At 47.2% G+C, this 23,507-nt stretch overlaps 1 protein-coding gene across 4 annotated transcripts in view; it reads left to right on the forward strand.

Moving 5' to 3' along the window:
- Window positions 1-17,853: 17,853 nt before the first annotated feature.
- WHRN (whirlin) overlaps window positions 17,854-23,507 on the forward strand; it is an 88,775-nt gene continuing 83,121 nt past the window's right edge. For all 4 annotated transcript variants that reach the window (XM_067743548.1, XM_067743549.1, XM_067743550.1 and 1 more), the window contains exon 1: window positions 17,854-19,340. In XM_067743548.1, coding sequence (XP_067599649.1) covers window positions 18,720-19,340 — 621 coding nt within the window. In that variant the 5' untranslated portion in view covers window positions 17,854-18,719. The remainder of the gene's footprint in view (window positions 19,341-23,507) is intronic.

The following is a 23,507-nucleotide window of genomic DNA, read 5'->3' on the forward strand; positions in this document are numbered from 1 at the left end:
TCCTTAATTAACTTATCCTACAGTATTTGGATTTGAGGTTTAGTACAACCCAGCTGCAGGAGAGACATTTGTCTCTTGTCACCACGGAGCCTCCCTGTAGAGTTAGGGTATGAGGCCAGGGTGCTCTGAAGCATCCCCAAAAGAAACCACGGAGCCAACAAAGGGATTTCACACTTGGAGTAAGTGCAGAGACCCACCCGGCAGCACACACATGGGTTGAATAGTATCCCTCCAAATCCAAGTCTACTTGGAACCTCAGAAGGCGACTTTACACGGAAATAGGTTCTTTGCAGAGATGTAATTAGTTACAAATCTAGATAGGAATCATCCTGGATTTAGGGTGTGCCCTAAATCAAATCACTGCTGTCCTTTTAAGAAGAGGAGAGGGGTTAATATGGGGACTTCCCTGACAGTCCAGTGGTTAAGACTCCATGCGTCCACTGCAGGGGGCACTGGTTTGATCCTTGGTCTGGGAACTAAGATCCCATGTGCTGTGCGGTGTGGCCAAAAAAAAAGTTAATATGAGAAGAGGAGAGGCCACACTCAGACCAGAGGAGGAAGGTCATGTGTGTATGGAGGCAGAGGCAGAAGGCTGCAGTTCCCAGCCAAGGAACGCCAAGGATTGTAGGCAGCCGCCAGAAGCTAGGAAGAGGCAAGGGAGGATTCTTCCCAAGAGCCTTCGAAGGGAGCATGGCCCTGCCAACACCTTGATTTTGGATCTCCAGCCTCCAGAACTGTAAGAGAATACATTTCTGTTGTGTTACGTCCACAAGCTTGTGGTAGTTTGTGATGGCTGCCCAGGGAAACTCATACAACCCCAAACCTCTTAGGAGAGTCACAGAAAGGACGTCTTAATGAAGTTACAAACCAGGATCCAGGCAATTTAGAGCCATGGGCTGGGAGTCGAGAAATTGCTGAAAAGTGGCAACTGACTTGCAACCCCCAATAGGGTCCCTCCATCTTTTCACTAAATGCTTACGACTAGAAAAAAAAGAGAGAGAGAAAGGTCCCAGCAATGTGGAAAACTAAGGTGGATTCTCAAATTAAGGCCATTGTGAGGAACTGACATGAATTCAAGGCTGATGAGGCAGAGGGACCGGGAAAAAAGCCTCTCCAGGCTTAATGCAAGGTCTACACTCCTCTGGTCCAGGTAAAAGAGACCACCAGGCACGCTGTGCTGTAGAGATGAGCCTTTCGGATTTGAATGCACAGCCTCCAACATTGTGAGAAGTGAGTTTCCGTGGGTTAAGCCACCCAGTCCATGGTATTCTGTTATAGTTGCTCAAACTAAGAAACTATTAGTGGGCATTCAAGGGAGGATGCAAGGCTGGAGGAGGGGAGAGGGGTCTTGCTCACTCCTGTTTGTCTGCTGATCCTGTCAGTGCTGCCATAGCAACAGCCCGTGTTCCTGAACTAAGAGCTGGTTCCAGTTTCCAGGTGTTCCAGCCCTCCCAGAACCAGCCTCATAACACCCCCCCCTCCCCTCCGTGAGGTGCCAGCAGCAACACCCACTCCCCACCCCACCTCCAAGCCACAGGCTGTACCATCCCCAATCCCTCCCCTTTGCTCCCCAAGACCCAGAAGTGGCCTTTGCTCCCTTGCAGTTACTCTCTGTATTACCCCACTGTTCCCTTTGACTTTCCATACCACTAGTACTCAATAAAACAATCCCTGTATTAAATTCTCTCTGTTAAAATGAGAGTGGTTTTTGTTTTCTGATCCTGATGTCCCAGATGGGAGCTCCTGCAGCAGCCTGGATCTTGGAGCAGTGCTGCGGGCAGAGCCAACCTGCAGTGGACACGTGGTCTGAGCAGGAAATACACACACACCTTTGTGCTGTGACCCACCAAGATTCCTGAGGTCATTTTTTTTGATGGGGCACAATCTAACTTATCTTGACTAATACAGAAGCCCTGAAGTCACAATGCCCTCCAGTTCGAATTATGCCAAGAGCATTGTCTTGCCATGCTGGTGGGCAGGGAGCTGCACCCAGAGCAATACACACACTCCGGCAACTTTACAAATACCCCAGAGTCTGGACAGATCTTGCTGTGTTTGAGTAAAAAAGAAAAACCTGTGGTTTAGGTATGAATATTTTTATTATATAAACAGGTTTTTTTGTTTGTTTTGTTTTGTTTTTGCGGTATGCGGGCCTCTCACTGTTGCAGCTTCTCCCGTTGCGGAGCACAGGCTCTGGACGCGCAGGCTCAGTGGCCATGGCTCACGGGCCCAGCCGCTCCGCGGCATGAGGGATCTTCGCGGACTGGGGCACGAATCCGTGTCCCCTGCATCGGCAGGCGGACTCTCAACCACTGCGCCACCAGGGAAGCCCTATAAACAGTTTTATAAATAAGGAAAAGACAAACACCCCTGTAGAAAAATGGCCTAAGGTACATATGAAAAAAAATGCTCAATTTTACCAGTAATCAAAAAACAACAACAGAAAAGTATGTGAGGAGGGAGAGATAAATTAGGAGTTTGAGATTAACATATATACACAACTATATATAAAGTAGGTAAACAACAAGGGTCTACTGTATAGCACAGGGAACTATACTCAATGTCTTATAATAACCAAATAATGGAAAAGAATCTGAAAGAATATGTGTGTGTGTGTGGGGGTGTATAATTGAATCACTTTGCTGTACACTTGAAACTAATGCAACATTGTAAATTAACTATTCTTCAATAAAAAAAGAAATCATGTCAAATGAAAACCCAAAAACTCCTAATCCCCCGTACTTCAGAATGCGATCTTATTTGGAAATAAGGTCATTGCAGATGCAGTCAGTTAGGATGAGGTCACACTGGAGTAGGATGGGTCCCTAATCCAATATGACTAGTGTCCTTATAATAAGATGGCCTTGTGAAGACAGAGACACAGGGAGAAAGCCACACGATGATGAGGGCAGAGACTGGAGTTAGGCCGTGCAAGCCAAGGAACACCAAAGATTGCCAGCAAACCACCAGAAGCTAGGAAGAGGAGGAAGCATTCCCCGACAGTTTTCAGAGGGAGTAGGGTCCTGCCAACACCTTGATTTTAGACATTAGCTTCCAGAACCGTGAGACAATAAGTTTCTGTTATTTTCAGTCACATGGTTTGTAGTAAGAACAGCCCTAGGAAACTAATTAAACCATTTTTACTTTTCACACTGGAAAAGAATAAAGAGAATAAATTCCCCAGCATTTAGTAGGATGTTCCTGAGGGGTGGGTAATAGGCACTCATACACTGATGATGGGAGACTGTGTTTACAGTTTTTTTTTGTTTTTTGTTTTTTGATGAATGAATTGGCAAAGTGTACCAATAGCAGCCTTAAAAAAAGAATATACCTTTTGACCCAGTAGTTATATTTCTACAAATTTATCTGGAGAACTAAGGAAATAAAAAGATGATTATAGCTACATTGATAATAGGGGAAGTTAAAAATAATCTACTTGTACAAAATAGGGGATTGCTTAAATAAATCATAGCATATTCTATGCGTTCATTAAGAATAATAATGTATTGCCACAGAAAAGGATTTATCACATATTGTAGGAATGATAGAGAAATTCAAATGATAAAGTACATATATAGGGTGATCCTGTTTTTTGTAGGGAAAGATGTATATATTTACACATATACTTATGCAAAGAAAAATGTCTTCAGGGTTTAGTAAAGTACTTGGCAATTAGTAGATGCGCAATAAACATTTACTGAGTAAAGTAATGAATAATGAAATGAATAAAAGTTATAAACTAAAACGTTAACATTAGTTTTCTGTAGGTGGTAAAACTATGGGTGATCTTTTTAAAAAATGTTTTTTATTGTTTTTGAATTATATCTATTTTCTAATTTTTATACAATAAACATGCGTTACGTCTATACTAAGAAAAAATAAGAAAGACAAAAACCCTCGGGTTTCTGTTTCAATTCTGCTATCAACTTATGGTTTTTTTTTTTTTTTTTTTTTTTTTTGCGGTACGCAGGCCTCTCACTGCTGCGGCCTCTCCCGTTGCGGAGCACAGGCTCCGGACGTGCAGGCTCAGCGGCCATGGCTCACGGGCCCAGCCGCTCCGCGGCATGTGGGATCTTCCCAGACCAGGGCACGAACCCGTGTCCCCTGCATCGGCAGGCGGACTCTCAACCACTGCGCCACCAGGGAAGCCCTCAACTTATGTTTTTATCACAACCTCCCTGTCCCCCCTCATCCTGCCTCAGTCCCCAACGAGAAATGGGATTTGGTTGGATGACTTCCATGCCTTTCTCCGGTGGCCTGGCGGAGGAGTGGCGGTGTGGAAGGCTCTACAGAAGAGGCAACAGGAATGAAATAGAACTGGGAACAGAAAGATTCCCCAGGAGCCCTATGAAAGCATGTAGGCGAGGGAGCCACTGGCTGTAAATCCTGTTGGGGCCTCAGAGGCCAGCAGGAGGCATAGTCAGAGCTGCCCAAACACTGTCAACTGAAGTGGACCTGAAGCCATATCACACCTGAATCCTTGTTTGTAAAAAGCCATCACAGAAACAAAACAAACGAGAATAGCAAAGAAAGAACTAAAAGTTACACGAACAGGTGTTAGCCTTGAAGAACCCAAAAGGCTGACTTGAGAGCTATAAACTCCCTAAGGCTTCGTGCAGCTTCTCTGGAAAACAATCTGGTAGTTCTGTTAGACATGGAGTTTCCATATGACCCAGAAGTTCTACTCCTAAGAGAAATGAAAATATATATTTACACAAAAACCTGTACATGAATTTTCTAAGCAGCAGCATTCATAATAGCCAAAAGGTAGAAATAACCCAAATGTACCTCAACTGATGCATGGATAAACAAAAATGTAATCTGTCCATACAGCGGAATATGACTCTGCTACAAAAGAATGAAGTACTAATATAGGCTATCACATGGAGGAACCTGGAAAACATTGTGCTAAGTGAAAGAAGCCAGTCACAAAAGCCACATATTGTTTGATTCTATTTATATGAACTATCTAGAATAAGCAAATCTCTAGGGACAGAAAGTAGATTGGGGGTTGCCTAGGGCTCAGGGGGATAGAGGATTGGGGGTCCGGTGGCCAAAGTGTATGGAGTTTCTTTTTGGGGTGATTGCATATGTTCTAAAATTGATTGTGGTGACGCTGTCACAATTCTGTGAATACATTTCAAAATGACTGAATTGTTAACTTTAAGTGGGTGAATTATATGGTACATGAATAATATTCCAATAAAGCTGTTATTAAAAAGAAGAAAGAAAGAAAGAAGAAGAATAAAACCTCTAAGCCTACCTTTCCCTAAACCAGGTTATCAGTTCATTCAGCAGGCAAGTGTGACGACAGCTCCCATTTATTAAGGACACCCCTGTACCAGGCAAGGGTGTTAATCGTGCATGGAGCCAGAGGACAAGAGACATGTGGCCCAGCCACACCTTTCACCCCAGCCAACAGCCAGTGATCCCACAGGTATGTGAGTGAGCTGCCAGTCCTACATGATAGAGCCCAGCAGAGATCAGTCAAGGTGGGCCAGACCAGAGGAACTGCCCAGGTGACCCACAGAAGTATGAGCTGAAGAAATGATTATTGTCTAAGGGTGGTTTGTTCTGCAGCAGAAACTAACTGACACACTTTTGGTACAAAAGTCCGAGAGTTCCTCTGGGGAACATGCTGTGTCAAGCTGTGGAGCTGCTGGATTATAGACTGGGCAAGTCTTCAAGTCTACTAGAGATTGCCAAGTAGTCTTCCGCAGCAGTCGTGCCAATTTACGCTCCCACCAGCCCTGTAGGCGGTACCTCTTGCACCATACTCTTGCCAATACTTGGTAATGTCAGATATTTTGATTTTTGCCAATCTGATGGTGTGAAATGATGTCTCGTTGTTTTAATCAGCAATTCCCTGCTCTCAAACGAGGTGGAACCTCTTTTCTGACTTTTATTGGTTGAACGGGGTTTCTGCAAAAGAAATGACACCCTCGGTCAGGTTTGCATGTCTCCACCTTCACAATACGGCAGACCCCCACTCATTCCTTAAACTGCATGAAGAAGCTTGGCTTCGATTCCACAGCACCTTCTCCAACCAACTCTCTTCACCTGACTTCTCCTTTAAGATTCAGCTCAATAAAAAAAAAAGAAGAAGAAGAAAAAAAAAAGATTCAGCTCAGCCACTGTCTCCTGTAGCAAGTCTTTCCTGACTTGCAGCCCCCATGTCGGGCTAGGTGCCCGTTCTGTGCCACGGTCACCTTCTCCCTGAACACCCACCTCATTGTAGTGTAATTGTCTAAGTCCCTTCTTGAGCAGAGGTCAGGGGAACAGGAATCCACTGCTAAGCCTCCTTTTCTAGGACTTGCCCTTGCAGCTCAGTGCTGGGCCCTGGGTGGTCTCCATCCTAAACAGCTTTCTGAGGAGAGGGGTCAAAAGGGCAAATTTGAATTCACATGCCTTGAGACCATTTATCTTCACCTCTGTTTGCTGTCTTGAAGGTTTATAGAGGGCTTCCAAGTTCATCATCTCATTTTGATTTAACAATAATAACAATAACATATTAACTGAATTAATTATTAGTATGTTTATGTGGCATTTACTGAAGACTAACCATGTGGAAGTCACTGTGCTTATCACGTTACATGCATTGACTGACTGAATCCTCAAGAAGACCACACAAGGAAGGCAGGTAAGATGTGTATGTCCATTTTATAGACACAGAAACTGAAGCTTTCAGAAGCAGGTGAGTCAGGGTTTAATCCAAGGTCAGTCTGACTCTATGGCCTGTGTTTTGCTCCTAATTGTGGAGCCATACTGCATCTATGAATCTGAAACCAAGACCCAGAGAAAGGGAAATTGTCCCTGAAAACCTTCCATGAACTTCCACTGCTCACCCCTCATCCTCCCCTCACCTCGTTCAATCTGAGGTGGGTGGGAATGATCATCGTCAGTTTACTCCCACTGTGAAAAGTGAAGCAATTCAGCCACTTACTCCTGGTCCACGGTGAGGCAATAGCGGAGCCAGGACTCAGGATGGAATCCTGAATCTGGATCTTCAGTGCCCAGTGCCCGTCCCCCACTACACTGTTGCTGCTCAGGTGAGGGTCCAGGCACCATGGCATTGGAATCACCCGGGAGCCCGTGAGAAGCACAGAACCCCGGGTCCCATCTCATCTCATCTCATCAACTGAGATCTGCACTGTAACAGATGCCTGGGAGATTCCTGTGCGTGTCGAAGTGTGAGAAGTCCTGCCCACACCAGGCTGCTTGAATTTGAGTCCCTCCGCCACCTGTCTTAGGGAAGGACCCTGAGCAAGTCGTCATACCTTTTCAACTTCAGTTTCCCATCTCTAAAATGAGGAGAGTCAAACACTATAACGCTTGAAGCACAGCAACTTTAAATAATTGTTATTAACCATGTGTATTAGTTTCCTATGCCTGCTGTGACACATGACCACAAAGTGAGTGGCTTAAAAGGACAGAAATTTCTTCTCTCCTGGTTTGGAGGCCAGAAACCCCAAATCAAGGCATTGGCTGGGTGGGTTCCTTCCGGATGCTCTGAGGGAGGATCCATTCCATGCCTTTCTCCTAGATTCTGGTGGCTGCTGGCAACCCGTGGTATTCTTGGCTGCTGTCAGCTTAACTCCAACCTCTGCTTTAGTCTTCTCCTGGCCTCCTTTCATGCCTCTGGGTGCCAAGCCTCCCTCTTTTCTCTCTTATAAGGACACTAGTTATTGGATTTAGAGCTCACCTTCAGGATGATTCCATCTCAGGATCTTTAACTTAATTACTTCTGCAAAGACCTTTGTTCCAAATAAGGTCACATTCTGAAATTCCGGATGCGCGTGAATTTGGTGGGGTGGGAGGGACACTATCCCCCCCACTACAGCCTGTTTTGTGTAGATTAATTGCAAGAATAGTCCCAGTTGTTCCCTTCCCTGTATCCATGCCCCTTGCAATGTGACTTTGCAGTTCTTCTCATTGCGAGGCGGAGTCTAAACCCCTTCCCCCCCAACCCCCCCCCCCCGCCCCGCCCCGCACCTTGAATCTGGACGGGCCTTGTGACTTGCTTTGCCAACAGAACGTGGTGGCAATGTGGTTCTGCACTCTCTCTCTCTCTTGCGTTGCTGAGAGACAGCCAGGTCAGGTCAGCCAACTGGAGGATGAGCCACCACATGGAGCCGAGAAGAGGCATCCCAGTTGAGGTCAGCACAGCCAGCCAGACTCCAGGTGATCTGTCAGCTGACTGACAGACGCACATGTGACCCTAGCCCAAAGCAGCCACGCAGACTCAGATCAGCAGAACCCCTCTGCCTGACCCCGAGGAGGTATTTATTATTGGATGCCGCTGAAATTTGGTGGTTGGTTGTTATGCAGCATTGTTGCGGCAGTTGATAACGGTTCCATGCTATCGTATAGATAGAAATAAGATAGTATAACAGCATGTTTCAATCTAGTAGCAGTAATCTCAGTAGATTGTTCAGGTCTCCCTAGCATGTCAATTCCATGAGAACAAAGACTTTTTCTGTTTTATTTTCCACTGCATCCCTGCTTCTTAGAATAATGCATGGTGCTTAGTGTGTATTCAATAAGTGTTTGTTGCGTGGATGGACAAAATCCAGGCTCTGCCTCTTGAAGGCTTAGACTCCCAGCCTCAGTTTTCTTGTCTATGAAACAGGGATGATACAGAAAGATGGGAGAGTTGACATGAGTGTTAAATGAAGAAAGCAACGTAATGTACCTGATGCAGAGTAAGCGCTCAGTATATAGAAGTAAATATTATTTGGAATAGGGAGGTCTTAATCTTTGGGGCTCGTAGACCAGAGAATTTAGAGGAACGAAACATCAATACACACACACAGAAGAAATATGTACACAATTCCAGGGACTTCACAGATGCACGGAAGCACAAGCCCCAAGTTAAGAACCCATGATTTAGAGGTATTTATAAATGATCAGTTATTTTTACATTATGTCCACCGTCAGCAGCACCTCATAAATCTTCAATAAGAAGGTGCTGCTGAATGAGTTAATATTAAAAACGGATCAGCCTTCCCCGAAATTCCTCAGCCAATGACCATCTCAGCCCGTGGGCAGGCTTTCAGGCCCATCACCTGTAAGGAAAGAGCAATGACCTTGGCTTATTCTGACAAGCAAAAACATAGGCATAGAGCCTTCTCCACGTGACCAGCAGAGGCTCCCACAGTCTCCCCTGACCACATTCTGGGGCTTCAGTTTCCCATCCTCCTCAGAGTTCAGTAAAAAACTCCTTTCCTCCAACTCCCAAATCAGGACAACGTGATTCTGAGATGTAACTGCAGCCTCCTTTTCGCTGTGCTGCCTTTTAATTAGGCATCAAGAAGCCCTGGAGATCACACTGCTCCCTCGTAATGGCGTGTTCCCGAAAATTACTGCCATCGGATTAAATTAAGGAAAGGTTATTCAATGGATTCGTCGGGCATATCTCAGTGGTGTTGGGTTAGCATCACGGACTATCTAGCTGTTATTGTTATTTACAGAGCGAGGTGTCAACACACGTCCTTCTGGAAGGTTATTGATGAGACAAACTAGTTCTCATGGAATAGTTAAGAGAGGCTGAGAAATCATAGCTGAAATTGGAACATAAGGATTTTCACCAATCAGACGCAGAGGAAGAAGCATCTAACCTTAGTTGAGAGTATACTATCGTGAACTGAATTGTGTTCCCCCACCCAAATTCATATGTTGAAATCCTAAGCCCAGTACCACAGAACATAACTATATTTGGAGACAAGGTCGTTGAAGAAGTAAATGCGTTAAAATGAGATCTTTAGGGTAAGCCCTAATCCAGTACGATTTGTGTCCTCATAAGAAGAGGAAATTTGGACGCAGACATGCCCACACAGAGGGAAGGCCATGTGAAGACACACAGAGCAGACAACCATCTACAAGCCAAGTAGAGCGGCCACAAAAGAAACAACTCTGCCGACACCTTGATCTCAGACTTTCAGCCTCTAGAACTGTGAGAAAATAAAGTTCTGTTGTTTAAGCCGCTCAGTCTATGGCACTCTGTTACGGTAGCCCTAACAAACTAACACACACACTGTACGCTAGATGAGTACCTGGCATCTACAATTACATTGGATCCTCATTGCATTCTTTACTGTCTGCATTTCATGGATGAGGTGACTCACTTGCTCAAGGTCTTACCAGCAGGTGAGTGGCAGAACCAGGATTTGAACCTCGCTCAGTCTGACTCTGCTGCCTGCCACACTTTTCTGCATCAGATTGCCATGAGGAGAAAGGGCAGTCACTGGCCTGCATGAAGTTTGAAAGTCCCTTCCGATATAAACAGTCTATGGTTTGGTACGCCGTGGAGGTGCAGACATATTTTTAGCAAGCTCTAGTGTCTATCATACCCTTGAAAGAGTGCCACCCTCACTGAGGATTCTTTATGAAAAAGTGTGTAGATCTTCGAGAAATGTTAGAGAAGGTGCCAGATGCTCCTCTAGGAAGAATCGGAATCCACACTGGCAAATTGATGTCTCTCTGTTGCTTTGAGGATACTGTCAAAATCGTTGAGCTCAGCATTCCATGTCCATCATGATTTGCCTCTGCCCACCCCCTTCTCCAGCCGAATCTCTGGCCACAAGCTTGCTGAATCCAACTATGCAGAACTTCCTTGCAGTTCCCTGAACAATTTGCACTCTTTCCTGCCTTGGTGTCTTTGTTCATGCTGTTGCTTCTTCCTAGAGTGTCCTTCCCAGCATGTCTACCCGGTGACCCCTTACTCACCCTCCCAGCGTTACCCTTCAAATGTCCCCTCTTTCAGGAGGCCTTCTTGACTTCATCTGGAAGAATCAGGGCTTCCTCCTCTGGGCAGTTGTTACACTTTGTCCATTTTCTATGTGACGGCCGCACCCTAAGGTGACCCCCACAATGAGTTACACCCTTTTATAATCCCCTCCCCGTCAGTATGGGCAGAACCAGTGACTTGCTTCTAACCAATAGTATATGAAAAGCGATACGGTGTCACTCCCTTGATTGGGTTACCTTTTATGACAAAGATGATGGGATGGCACTCCTAAGATTACCTTACATTATAGAAGACTCCATCTTAGTAGGCTGGAGAGAGAGAGACTCCCTTGCTAGCTTGGAAGATGTCAGCTGCCATGTGTGGGCCATATGGCGAAAAACTGTGAATGGCAGCTAGAGTCAGAGAGCAGCCCCTAGCCAACAGTCAGCAAAATGGTGGGGTCTTCCATGACACTGCCATGAAAGATAAACTCTGCCATCAACTGAATGAGTTTGAAAGTGGATCCTTCCCTAATCAAGCCTTCGAATGAGAACACAGCCCTGCCAACACCTTGATTGCAGTCTTTTGAGATACTGAGCTGAGGAACCAGATAGACGATCCCCAGACTCCTGACCCATGGAAACTATGAGATAATAAATGTGCATTGTTTAAGCTCCCAAATTTGTTATAATTTGTTACACAGCAATAGATAACTAATACATTCTATTACAACACATAGCCAGTATTATTCTTTATATATTATTCCCAAGTAGATGGAAGCCATGAAAACAAGGACTAGAGTTCAGCTCTTTCAGCCCCACATGGTGCCTGGCACATAGTAGGCACCTGATACATGTTTGTTGAATGAATGAATGAGTATGATTTAAGGCTCCACTTGATTTTAAAAAAATCTATAATTCTAGGATATTAGAACGCCATGTATTGTTACCTTCATAGATGGTCAATAAGCATATCAAATTTCCAAGGAATAAAGAAGAATGCAGAGAGCGGGCATTCTTCTGTAACAGTTATAGATTCTTTGACACAATTTGCCAAGTAAATGTAATAACAATGTCTGCCGAGTGTCTTTGAGGATGGCCAAAGTCAAAGGCAAAAATCACAAAACCTGCTGAAAGGCAGCTAGGACCATTAGCTGCTATTTGAAACCCGGAGGCAAAGAGACATTAGGAACCTCAAACCAGTCAGAGGAAGAGTCATCATTCAGCGTGGAGCCAGAGACAGAACTCTACACCTAAATCTGCTCAGAACCCCCAGAAAACTCTTCATGCCTCCCCCTCGTCCTTGTCTTCCCCTCCCCTTCTCCTCTTCTGCCCTAGGAACAAACACTTAATTCTTAGAGCTAGAAAAGTCTGCTGATCCCTGCCTCCCAAGCCCCTCGTTGTACAGATGGCAAGACTGGGGCACGGAGAGAAAGGACTTGGCCAATAATATACAGAGGATCCCAAGGACAGTGTTCTTTTTCAGAATCCGGGAAGACTGAAGTTAAAAATAAAAACACACAAAACAAAAAGTCTGCTTGAGGAGCAGTGAGGAAATGAGGCAATTAACGAGAAATTTAAAGCACCTGGCTATTAAAAACCAAAACGTTTTACAGGATCAATACAGGCAAGGCAAGCTAAGGAGTTATTTTCTGAAAGCAATTCTTAGAGCAGACCGGACCTCCCCCGGTCCCAGGCACTGCACTACCTGCTTTACAAGCATTATCTTCACTAGCCTTCCAACTATTCCTTTTTTTTTTATAGCCCTTTCTATAGCTCTTTTTTTTTTTTTTTAATAAATGAAGAAACTGAGGCTCGGAGAGGTGACGCGATTCCTCTAGGGTTATATAAGCTGGAATTATTTAACCAAGTCTGTCTGCAGTACTGATCCTTTGCTGTGATGCTGAAAGAAGGCTCAGAGAAGGGGATGCCAGCTGGGGAGCCTTGTCTGGGACCCTCACACCAGGGCTCATCACGCTCCCCTCCAGCCACCCATTAGTAAGTTTGATGCACACAACACGACATCTCCCGAATGTCTGCTCCAGGAGGGCGGGAACCATGGTGGTCTTGTCCTTACTGGATCCCCAGAACAGTTGCCTGGCAGAACAGAGGAGGAGCTAAGGAAAATTTGAATGATGAGTGAATGGACAGAGTGAAGGCATGAATTGATGCCCCAGTTAACCACGTGGATGTGTGCATGGTAAGGACGTTTTTGCTGGGGGCTTCTCTAATCTGAACCAAGCTGATGTGTGGAGTGAGTGTCCCTGTGTAACTAATATATAATCCTCTGATTAAAGAAGCCCTTCCAGACTTCGTAGCAATCGGATTACACAAGCACTCCTGATAAAGTCAATTCCACCGCTCTGCCTCTTTCCAGCCCACAGATCAGCTCCCTGCCATTTATTATTGCCATCAGGGTTTGCTGTTTCCCCAAAGCTGTGTGAGAGAAGTCAGCCGCAATCTCATCTGTCTTAAGACAAGGTACAGTGAGAACATGTAGTGGGCAAGCGTGGTGGGGGGTTAACAACACAGACTTTGGGGAAACCACTTCATAGCCTAGACACTCAGTTTCCTCATCTGTGAAGTGGGGATCATAATAATATCCGTTTCACAGGATCCGTTGTGAGGATTAAAAAGAAATAACACCTGTAAAGGGCTTAGCTCTTTGGAAGCATTCAGTAAATTTTCCTTTTAGCTACAAATCAGAAAGCCTGGGACAGACACCTCTAGCTGCCACTGGGACTGTGGACCAGACAATGACCTTCTCCAGCCTTGACGGTCCTATCCATAACCAAGGGTGGGAGAGGAAGAGAACTAAGGATGCGTTCAACAGTAATTACTGAGCACTTACTATGTGCTTGTCCTGGAGCTGAGCACCCAACACAGAGGTGAAGGAGCTATGGTCCTGTTCTTGAGAGCCTCCCGTGCAGTAAGAGCTTTGACCGAGACAGATGCCAAGCCTTGTGGAAGTGCTTGGTACATGCCAGGCAGGGCGATAAGCACTTTGCATACCTGAGTTCAATTGATATTCATTATAACACTAATGGCAGTGCCACTGGCCCCATTTTACAGGTAAGGGCACTCAGGTGCAAAAGCCCTCCATGACTTGCCCAAGGTCACACAGGCAACAAATTTCAGAGATGGGCTCTGAACCTGGAGATCAACTCTGTGCTCTAACGTCTTTCTAGCACAAACACCACATGATTCTCCATTACCATGAGACAGACTCTTTGGAGGTTATACCCAGGCTAAGATAAATACCTGTATCTCTCTTCTTCTCCTGAGGTTTTTGTGCTTTCTCTTTTTCTCGCCTCTCTCTTATCTCCCTGCACTTCCACCAATACTGTCTGCGTTATCTACTAGTCATAGAGGCGAATGCATTCCTTTTCTCTGCTGATACCATCCCCACTGATATTTCAGGGAAGAGATAGGCTGTGGTACTGGAGCAGAAGTGATAACTCCAGTGGCTAACCTTCTTTCTTTAGGGATCCCAGAGCTGGGAGAGGCTCCCTAGGACACCCTACACCAGATGGCTTTGAGTGTCCTCCTCCTTTGTCCAGACTGAGAGCCCTGGGGGTCCCCCAATCCTCTTCATCTCCATCTCTCTCAATGATATCTTTTTATTAACCCCCTGCTCATTCTCTCCACCATAGAATGTCAGCTTACCAACCAGGAGCCATTAGTGTGTGACTTGTTTTTAAACTCTGACATGCCCAGCCCACCTTGCAAGAAATGTGGTCTTTATGTTGCTCGCATAGGGTACCTTTTAGCGTCTTCAAACCAAACACCTGAGAGGCTGCACAGCACAGTGACTGAGTAAGAACTCTGGAGCCAGATGGCCTGGGTTCAAATCCCAACTCTTTCATCAGCTACCGCTGTAACCTTGGGGTTAGTCATGTCCCTACATCTCGGTTTTCTGTCTGTTTTACCAGAATGATGATGATGGTTGTGGTAGTGGTGGTGGTAGTATCTCTCTTTACAGAATAATTGGGAGGCTGAGTGAGTTAAAATTTTTACAAATGTTTAAAACAGGGTCTGGCACTCAATAAACATTAGCTATATTTTTCTATATGTCCCATGGGAAATGCATCTCCAATGAAATTAACCTCTATTGTCTTCTCAGGATACGTTCCAGTAGATAAGAGGGAAGGGGAGAAGCTCCAAATGACTATGAAATAGAAAAAGAATTTCAAAAAGTTCCATAGAAAAGAGGAGAAACTAACAACGTTAGGCGAACCTATGCGCTGCATCGTGCTTTCACTTACTGCACAGGACGTGGTATTTACAGCTGTGCTCTGGAGACGCAGGGAAGGTTTAGAAGCTTCATTTTACAGATGAGCAGGGAAGCCATTTGCCATGGGTCTCTCAACTAGTAAAGGGACGTTCTGAGGTTGGAATAATGGTTTTCTGCCCAATATCCAGTGTGCAATTCGATATGTTGTCCCTTGGTTAAAGCAAAAGCACATGAGAAATAAACCACCAAAAATCCCGTTCAACACAAAGCACTTCTGAGTTGAATACAATTTACTCTTCTTCCCTCTGTCTTTTCAACTGCTCCAGTCCAAGTTTCCAGGAGTATCCACAGGAGAAGGGCATTGATTTGCCAGAGTTGGGTAACAATAATGGACTATATTAAAAGTGGCTTTGGTGAAGACAGCCACGGGAAGCCTGCAGCGGACACAGGAGAATTCTGTTTTCCTTCTGAAGAGGGCAGTATGCAACCAAAGCCAGGTCTGCTCACGTACTCAGGGTTTCCTTCCAGGTCTTGAAGGCTGGAGGCAGTGCAGCCCTCAGAAGCGCAGGCATCTTGGGTTTCCAAGAGCTTATTTCTGAACGACAAACACATCTTCAGACGTGAAATAGGATTCTTGAGGTTTGAGCACAGTTACACACTGCCTCGCATCCAAGGGACCCAGTGCAAACTGATAACGAAGGAGGTCACGCAAGATGGCTGGAAGAAACCCCAATGAGTTCTTTTTCCATGTTCTTGCACTTGTCTGCCCCCCAAATTGGCCTCTATGACATTAAACAATAGCACAGCATCCCAGATGGTCTCTGATGTTTGCAGAAGGAAACGTTTCTTTTTCAACTAAGACCTGTGTTCAGCAGTAGCTTCTGCTGCCTAAAGCAAAACACCTTCTTGCAAATATCCTCTGCACAGAAATAAAATGTTGGGAATGGGGATCTTAGCTCCTGGGATGCATTTATCAAGCCAATCACAATAATTATAATTAGAACACAAAGTAAGCGAAAGCTTAGCATGAAATACATTTGCAGAAAACCTGAACTGCATACAATGAAGCCCTGCCTGGTGGCATTTTGAGGTTTGCCATTAATATATTTTGGGGGTGAGGGAGATTGCTTTTTTTCTTAAATACCTTTGGCTAGTTACGTCAAGGCTTCAATGGCAGTTAAGAGGGAGAAAGAAAGATAAACATCATTAACTGCTGTAACAGAGCTGTCAGATGCATGTCCAAGACACTGGCTGTTTAAGACACCCTCTCAAACATGTTCACTGGGCATTAATTTAATCAAGCTCTGTTTTAGGGAAATGAAGAAGAGAATTGACAATCTGGGGAGAATAATATAACTTCAATTCCTAGCCTCAGTTCTGGGAATGCACTAAGCTAACAGGGTACAAAATCCCTCCATGTTTCCCCATTGTCCAAAAAAGAAAATCCATTCCCTTCATTCAGGTGTCACCTCTTTGATTGATAAAGTCCTTACCATTTTCTCCTCCCATAAAGCTGGTCTGTCTCAGCCGTTACAACACTTATCATACTTGTTTTTACCTTAATTTATGTGGTCTTTCTTCCCTGCTAGACTAACTTCCTTGAGCTAAGAGATTTCATTTTTTTAATTGGGGTCTCCAACACTCAGCACAAGATCCAGGACAGAATAGGTGATGGGAAAATGGTGAATGCAGAGTGATCAAATAAGTAAATGAATGAAGCAATGCTCCATCCTTCTGGGTCCAGCTCAGACCTACTCCTTCAGGTGACACCCCATCTCTCCCTCTCCCAGATAGAAGTCAGGTGGTTCTAGAATGGCAATTCCAGAATATTTGTAGGGAAAATATGTCTTTCTATAGAAGATAGATTAGGAGAGACAATTCAGGTTGGAGGGGATGTGTGCGAGGTAGGGGTGTGTGTGTGTGTGTGTGTGTGTGTGTGTGTGTGGAGGTCACTACTGGGCTCCTTAGAAAGCCACCTCTGAATAAAAGCACAGGCTTCCCTTAGATTGTATTGGGGGGCGAAGGGGATGAGAGTCTCTAAACCAGCCTTGGAGTATCTTCCCATTTGTCTTGGTATGGGAAGGCATAGAATACTTTTTTCCCAACCCACTTCATACACATTTTAAAAAAACGTTTATTTTGAAATAATTGCAGATTCACATGCAGTTGTAAGGAATAATACAGACATCCCATATACCCTTCACTCGGTTTCCGCCAGTGTTGACAAGATCACAACCCTGATCCTGACATTGATACAATCCACCCACCTTATTCCAATATCTCCAGTTTTCTATTTTATCTGCATGTGTGTGTGTTGTGTCCACTTTATATTTGTGAAAACGTTTTTCCCACCTACTGGAGATCGGGCAGGAGTCCAGTCTGATCTATCCCTGCACTGGAGTTGGCTCCTGCAGACACCAGTATATGCTTGAAGAGATCGGTTTCTTGCACACAGTAGGTGCCCAACAATCGTCCGCATAAACACAGGAACTTGAATGTTAGTGTGTGCAAAAAGGGACCGCGAGCTTTCAAGGTGAAAATTGAGCCTGAAGCATTTAGTATTTTAGGGTCAAAAAGTTGGTTAATCCCCGCCCCCCCCAGTTGTGAATTAGCTAGTTTGCTAGGTGCACCAAAGCGATCCTGACGAACAGGCTTCGATCGCGGAAAAGCAGTTTTTGAGGTCCAGCCCCCCCGGCCCGCGGCTGGAGAAGGGGGGGACTCGCATTATCCTCCCACCCCTACCCGCACTTTCACCCCTTTCTTCCCTGGGGTTGGACTGTTTCACCCCGTCTCCAGGCAACCGCCAGGCGCGAAGCCGGACGTCATTTCCTGAAGAGCCCGCGGGGGGGAGGGGGCGGGAGAGGGGGAGGGGCAAGGGGGCGGGGCCAAGACTGGGCTGGCGAGAGCGACGGCGTCGGAACTCGCTGGAAGATCGGCCCCGGGGCTGCTCAACAGTTCTCAAAGTCCCGGCTCGCGGCCGCGCGGCTCCGTCTGCGCGCGGGGGTTCGGGGGGCGCAGGGGTCCCCGGGCTGCTGCCTCCCAGGGCTGCCCCGGACATGCCCCGCACCCCCTGCCGGACGCCCGTGCGGCTCCATCAGCTGCGATTCGGGGGGCTCTGGGACTAGAGCGCCCCCCACCCCAACTTATGACTTTGGGGTCCCCCAGCCCGAGAGGAACGGGCGGCCCGGCTGGGGGAGCCCCGGGCATGGTGTGACGGGGCGGTCAGCTTTGCTGGGCACCCCCCCACCCCACTGCAGCCACCCGTCGTCTCTGTGCCCTCCAGAATGTAGCTGCTCTCTCCGTGTCCCCCCGGACTCCAGCCGCAGTAGCCGCGACCTCAGGGCTCCAGCCGCCAACTCCTTGTCCCTTGGAACCCCGCCGCCGTCTCCGCCTTGCCCGGACTTCAGCCGCTGTCTCCGCGTCCTCTGGACTCCAGCCTCCGTCTCTGCGCCCCGAGGACTCCAGTTTCGCGACCCCCTCCGTCTTCGCGCGCCCGGGACTCTAGCACTGGTCTCCGCGATACCCCCAGGATTCAGGCACTGTTTCCGTGCCCACCCCCCGCCCCGCCCAAGCCCAGACTCCGGCAGCCGTCTCTGCGTCTCCCAGGATCCAGCCCCTGTCTCGGCGTCCCCCCAGCTCCCAAACCCAGACTCCGGCTGCGATCTCCGCGCTCCCGGGGATCCAACTGTCGCGCCAGTGCCAGCGAGTGCAGCGGCTGCCCCACCGCGCGCCCCGAGCCCGCCCGGCCCTCGGCGGGGAGATGAACGCGCAGCTGGACGGCCTGTCGGTGAGCTCGTCCTCCACCGGCTCGCTGGGCTCCGCGGCCGGGGCGGGCGGCGGCGGCGGGGGCGCGGGGCTGCGACTGCTGTCTGCCAACGTGCGCCAGCTGCACCAGGCGCTGACGGCGCTGCTGAGCGAGGCGGAGCGGGAGCAGTTCACGCACTGTCTGAACGCCTACCACGCGCGCCGCAACGTCTTCGACCTGGTGCGCACCCTGCGCGTGCTGCTGGACAGCCCGGTCAAGCGGCGTCTGCTGCCCATGCTGCGGCTGGTCATCCCGCGCTCTGACCAGCTGCTCTTCGACCAATACACTGCCGAGGGTCTCTACCTGCCCGCCACCTCCTCCTACAGGCAACCCACCTGGGGCGGCCCCGACGGCGCGGGGCCCGGGGAGGTGCGCCTAGTGAGCCTGCGGCGCGCCAAGGCCCACGAGGGCTTGGGCTTCAGCATCCGCGGGGGCTCGGAGCATGGCGTGGGCATCTATGTGTCGCTGGTGGAGCCAGGCTCTCTGGCCGAGAAGGAAGGGCTGCAAGTCGGGGACCAGATTCTGCGTGTCAACGACAAATCCCTGGCCCGGGTGACCCACGCTGAGGCCGTCAAGGTAGGGCTCTGGTTTGGGGGTGAGTACGGGACAGAGTGGCGAAGCTCCTCATATTGGCATTAAGTCCATGCTGTGTGTCCTTAGGCAAATCGCTTGACCTTTCTGGGTACCGTTTTTCTTAAAAGTATTTCTTTAAAACAGGAACATCTAGTTTTTTGAGCAAATAGATGCCAGGCGCTTGGGATATAGTGGTGGGCAAAACGGACATGGACCCTGCCTTCATGGGGCATAAAGGCTAGTGCGTGGGAGACAGGCATTATCAAACATTTAGGCAAATGTGTGATTACAAAGTGCGAAAGAGGCTGTGGGTTCTTATGAGCATTGAAAGAGAGAAGGTCTCTGCTTGGCATATAGTCAGTTATCAGTGGGTGACCTCCCCTTCTGCTGTTGTTATTCTCATTATTCTCTAGGCTTTTGCCCCTGAAAGAAAGTTCTGTTAGCTTCAGAGTGGTCCAGGGAGGCTGGTCTGGTGACCCACAGAGTTCTGGCCTGACCCTGCTGTTTATTGAACCAGGCCATGTATCTTGGGACACGTCACTTGCCCCCTCATAACCTCTGGTTCTCACTTGGACTGTAAGTGTCTCTAACCTTGTTGGGAAGGAGGCATCTGCCTGAATGTCAAAAATCAATCCCCCACCCCCTTGAGAGTAGTTGTACTTTTTGTGTCTGTTAATTGAGAAAAATAACCTCCTGACAACTAGCTCTTAGGGATTTAATCATGCTGTTTAAAGGAATGTACATGTTTGCTGGTCTCGTGCCCAGGGCTATTGCAGATCAACTGGAGTATGAGGTGGAGAGCGTTTGGTTTATGTGTGGATTCAGGGATCCCTTGCAGGGGTACACACACCACCACCACCACCACCACCACCTCCACCTCCACCACCACCACCACCTTTGTGTGCAAGAAGTGAAGGGTTCTGGGGAAAAGGAACAGTGACACAATCTGCTTCTGCAGGGAAAATGCTTCCCAGGGGATTGGGGCTGCCTGTGACCCAGCTTCTCACCACCCCACCACCCGCCCCTGCCTGGGGTCCCCTCTATGCAGGCGTTTTGGACTCCAGCGGAGGGCCTGCAGGCTGCTGGGGAGCGCGTAGGCAGCAGAGGTCCCCAGGCTACTTCCTGTGTCTGTTAATGACCTGTGGCCAGGTGCATCTTGAACCCACTTCCTGACTGTTCACCTGGGGCATGACCATCCTCTGACCTTGGCTTCCCTCATTTGCTTCCTGATCTGTCTGCCCCTCAGGGAGGCCCCTGGGGATTTTAGAAACTTCTTCACTGCTTCTGAAAAAAGACGGATGAGTTTATATTGTTCAGGGGTGCAGCGGACGAAGCTCCTTGTGGGTTTCCTGGCATCCTCCTCTCTGTCTCCTCCCCCCAGCCAATCTCTTCCTGTTACCTGACATTCCACCTATTTATAAAGAGATAGTCCATTAGCCTTTGACCCGAAAAGGTCTGGAGTTCCCAGATGATCCATTTATACTTGAAAGATACTTGATCCAAATGGTCATTTATAAACGTGGATTCAATTTTCATGGCAGTTTAAAAGGACTCAGGTAGCTTAATCATCCAAGGTGATAGACTTGGGAAAGGCCTCAGGTAACCTGGACTTTCAAAACACTGAGTCTCCCTTCAGTTCCCACCCCAGACTCTGCGGCACCTCTAAGGCTGGAGCTGCTCAGTAGTGAGTTTCCGTTTGGCCCTCCCCCATCTCGTTGATGGCGCTCTGCATCTTCTCCCTGAACGTCCCTCGACTACCCCAAGGTGCTGCTACCCGGTGACTCAGAACAGCACCAGGCCTTCGCTCCTGTGTTTACTCCTGTTGCTTCCAGAGTCAGACCTGAACTCTCTTGGAACAGCTTTTGAAGCTGCCGAACTGCCCTTGCTTGGGGGGGGGGGGGGGGGGCGGGGTGGTGTTGATAGGAGAGAACTGCCCTTGGATGGGTGAGAGCCAGTGCGATCCCGGCAGCTCCTTACCCCTGTCACTTTTCCTGAGCAGGCTGAGGGAACACTTGCCTCTCGGGTGACCCTCTTCCTTCCGGCCAATGCCAGACACATAACTAGCCTGGAACACACCCCTTTGGACCCTCCAGAAGCAACAGGCAAACGAGTGCCGCTTTGTGTCACCTTAACTCCGGGGAGAAAGGGGGATGGACTTTCCATGGATGGAATTTAAAACGGAGGAGGCGGAACCTCATCTCTGAGGCCTCAGGAGGGCCTGGGCTTGCAGGATGGGCGGGAGTTTCAGGGACAGTTTAGAACACTTGCAGCTGTTGACACATTTCCACAAAATTAAAGGTGTTAAGTCCCTTAACTGAAAGCCCAAAGAGGCCCCGGCTTCTCTACGAGATACAAACTGCCCTTAACCGGGATTTCTGCACTTCCAGCCCCTCTTTATAAGCTACGGTGCAGGGATTTTAACTTCAGATTTTATTCAAATGGCACCAGTGTTTCTGCTTCTGTCCTTCTTCTGTTCCAGGATATCACGTTGCATTTAGTAGGAGACGTGTTTTCTTTTTTCTTCTTCTTCAATTTTATTTGTTTATTTCATTTGTTTATTTTTTGCTTCCTCCCACAGTTTTATTGAAGTATAGCTGGCGAGTAAAAATTGTATGTATTTAAGGTATACAATGGGATATTTGATACACCTTTATATCGCAAAATGATTACCACAACTAAGCTAATTCACATATCCATCACTTCACAGTTACTTTATTTTCATGATAAGAACACTTAACACGTACTCGCTTAGCAAATTTTAAGAATACAGTTCAGAATTATTAACTGTAGTCACCGTGCTGTGCATTAGATCCTTAGAACCTACTCATCTTATAACTGGAATTTTTACCAGTATCTCCCCTTTCCCCCACCCCCAAACCCTGGCAACCACTATGCTACTCTCTACTTTCATGAGGTCAACGTTTTTAGATTCCACTTATAAGTGAGATCATGCAGTATTTGTCCTTCTGCGTCTGGCTTATTTTGCTTGGTATAATGTCCTCCAGGTTCATCTGTGTTGTCACAGATGGCAAGATTTCCTTTTTTAAATGGCTGAATAATATTCCATTGTACGTAAATTATGTGCCACCTTTACTTTCTCCCTTCATCTGTCAGTAGACACTTAGGTTGTTTCCATGTTTTGGGTATTGAGGAGATATGTTTTCAATCTTGAAATCTTTATTTTTCCTCTGCAGGTAGAAAGTGGGGAAAGATCCTCTGAGCTTCTCAAAGGAGAGATTAATTGTGTGTGTGTGTGGTGTGTGTGTGTATAAAGAAAATTAAATTTTAGGAATCAAATTCCTTAAGAGTTGATGAATCAGAGAGGGTCACCTCCTCTCAGTGAACAGAGGAGATTGAGTATACAAGCGTTCTTCCACTTCTCTTCTGACAAATCAAGTATCCATTGTTAGGGCAAATTCAGTGAGGATTTTATCCTCTGTCTGATGGGGCTCCCATCCCTCTCTTGAAGACTATTTGCTAAATCAGCAGGGACAGGTGCGGATAAGGCAAGCCATTTACTATTTGCATTATGTTGAAACGTTTGATTTTTGAAAAGTCTATCTTGAACGAACAGGAGCCAAGCTAATAATAATAACAAAGTAGATCTTTCAAAGATTTTCAGCCAAAAATGCTTGATAAATTGGCCAGGAAGTCCACAGGCCAGGGATGTTGGACTCTGCTGCACATTTGTCGTGTGACCTTGGGCCAGTCACTGACTCTCCACGGGTCCTAGGGTGGATGAGCCAGGGCTGCCCAAGGTCCCTTCCAGTTCAGACAGTCTGTGATTTGCTCAGTGTGTACTACACAGAGGCGTTTAGAACGTCTAATCCGGTGTTTTCTTGTTCTTTTGGAATTGATTTCGTTTATCGCAGAGTAAAGAAAGTTGGCTAACGATTGGGAGACAAGAATCTTGGCACTCTTGGGTAGCCTCCTACCAAATCAAAAAATTGATGGCTTATACACTGTGCTGGCAAGAACTTGACTGCTGTCCCTCACCCCAAGAACACTAACCCTTGTGCCATTCCAGAGTACATGAGAACACGACAACAGGACTGTGGCATGCCCAGCACCACCCTGGGAGCATTCAAAATCAAATTCACTTTCTGAGTGAATTTGCTTTCTGAGTCCCTGATTCTTCCGGTAGCAGAATGCGGGGTATCCACGTGCCGC

This window comes from Pseudorca crassidens, chromosome 7 (genome assembly GCF_039906515.1).
Source record: "Pseudorca crassidens isolate mPseCra1 chromosome 7, mPseCra1.hap1, whole genome shotgun sequence".
NCBI classification, from domain to species: domain Eukaryota; kingdom Metazoa; phylum Chordata; class Mammalia; order Artiodactyla; family Delphinidae; genus Pseudorca; species Pseudorca crassidens.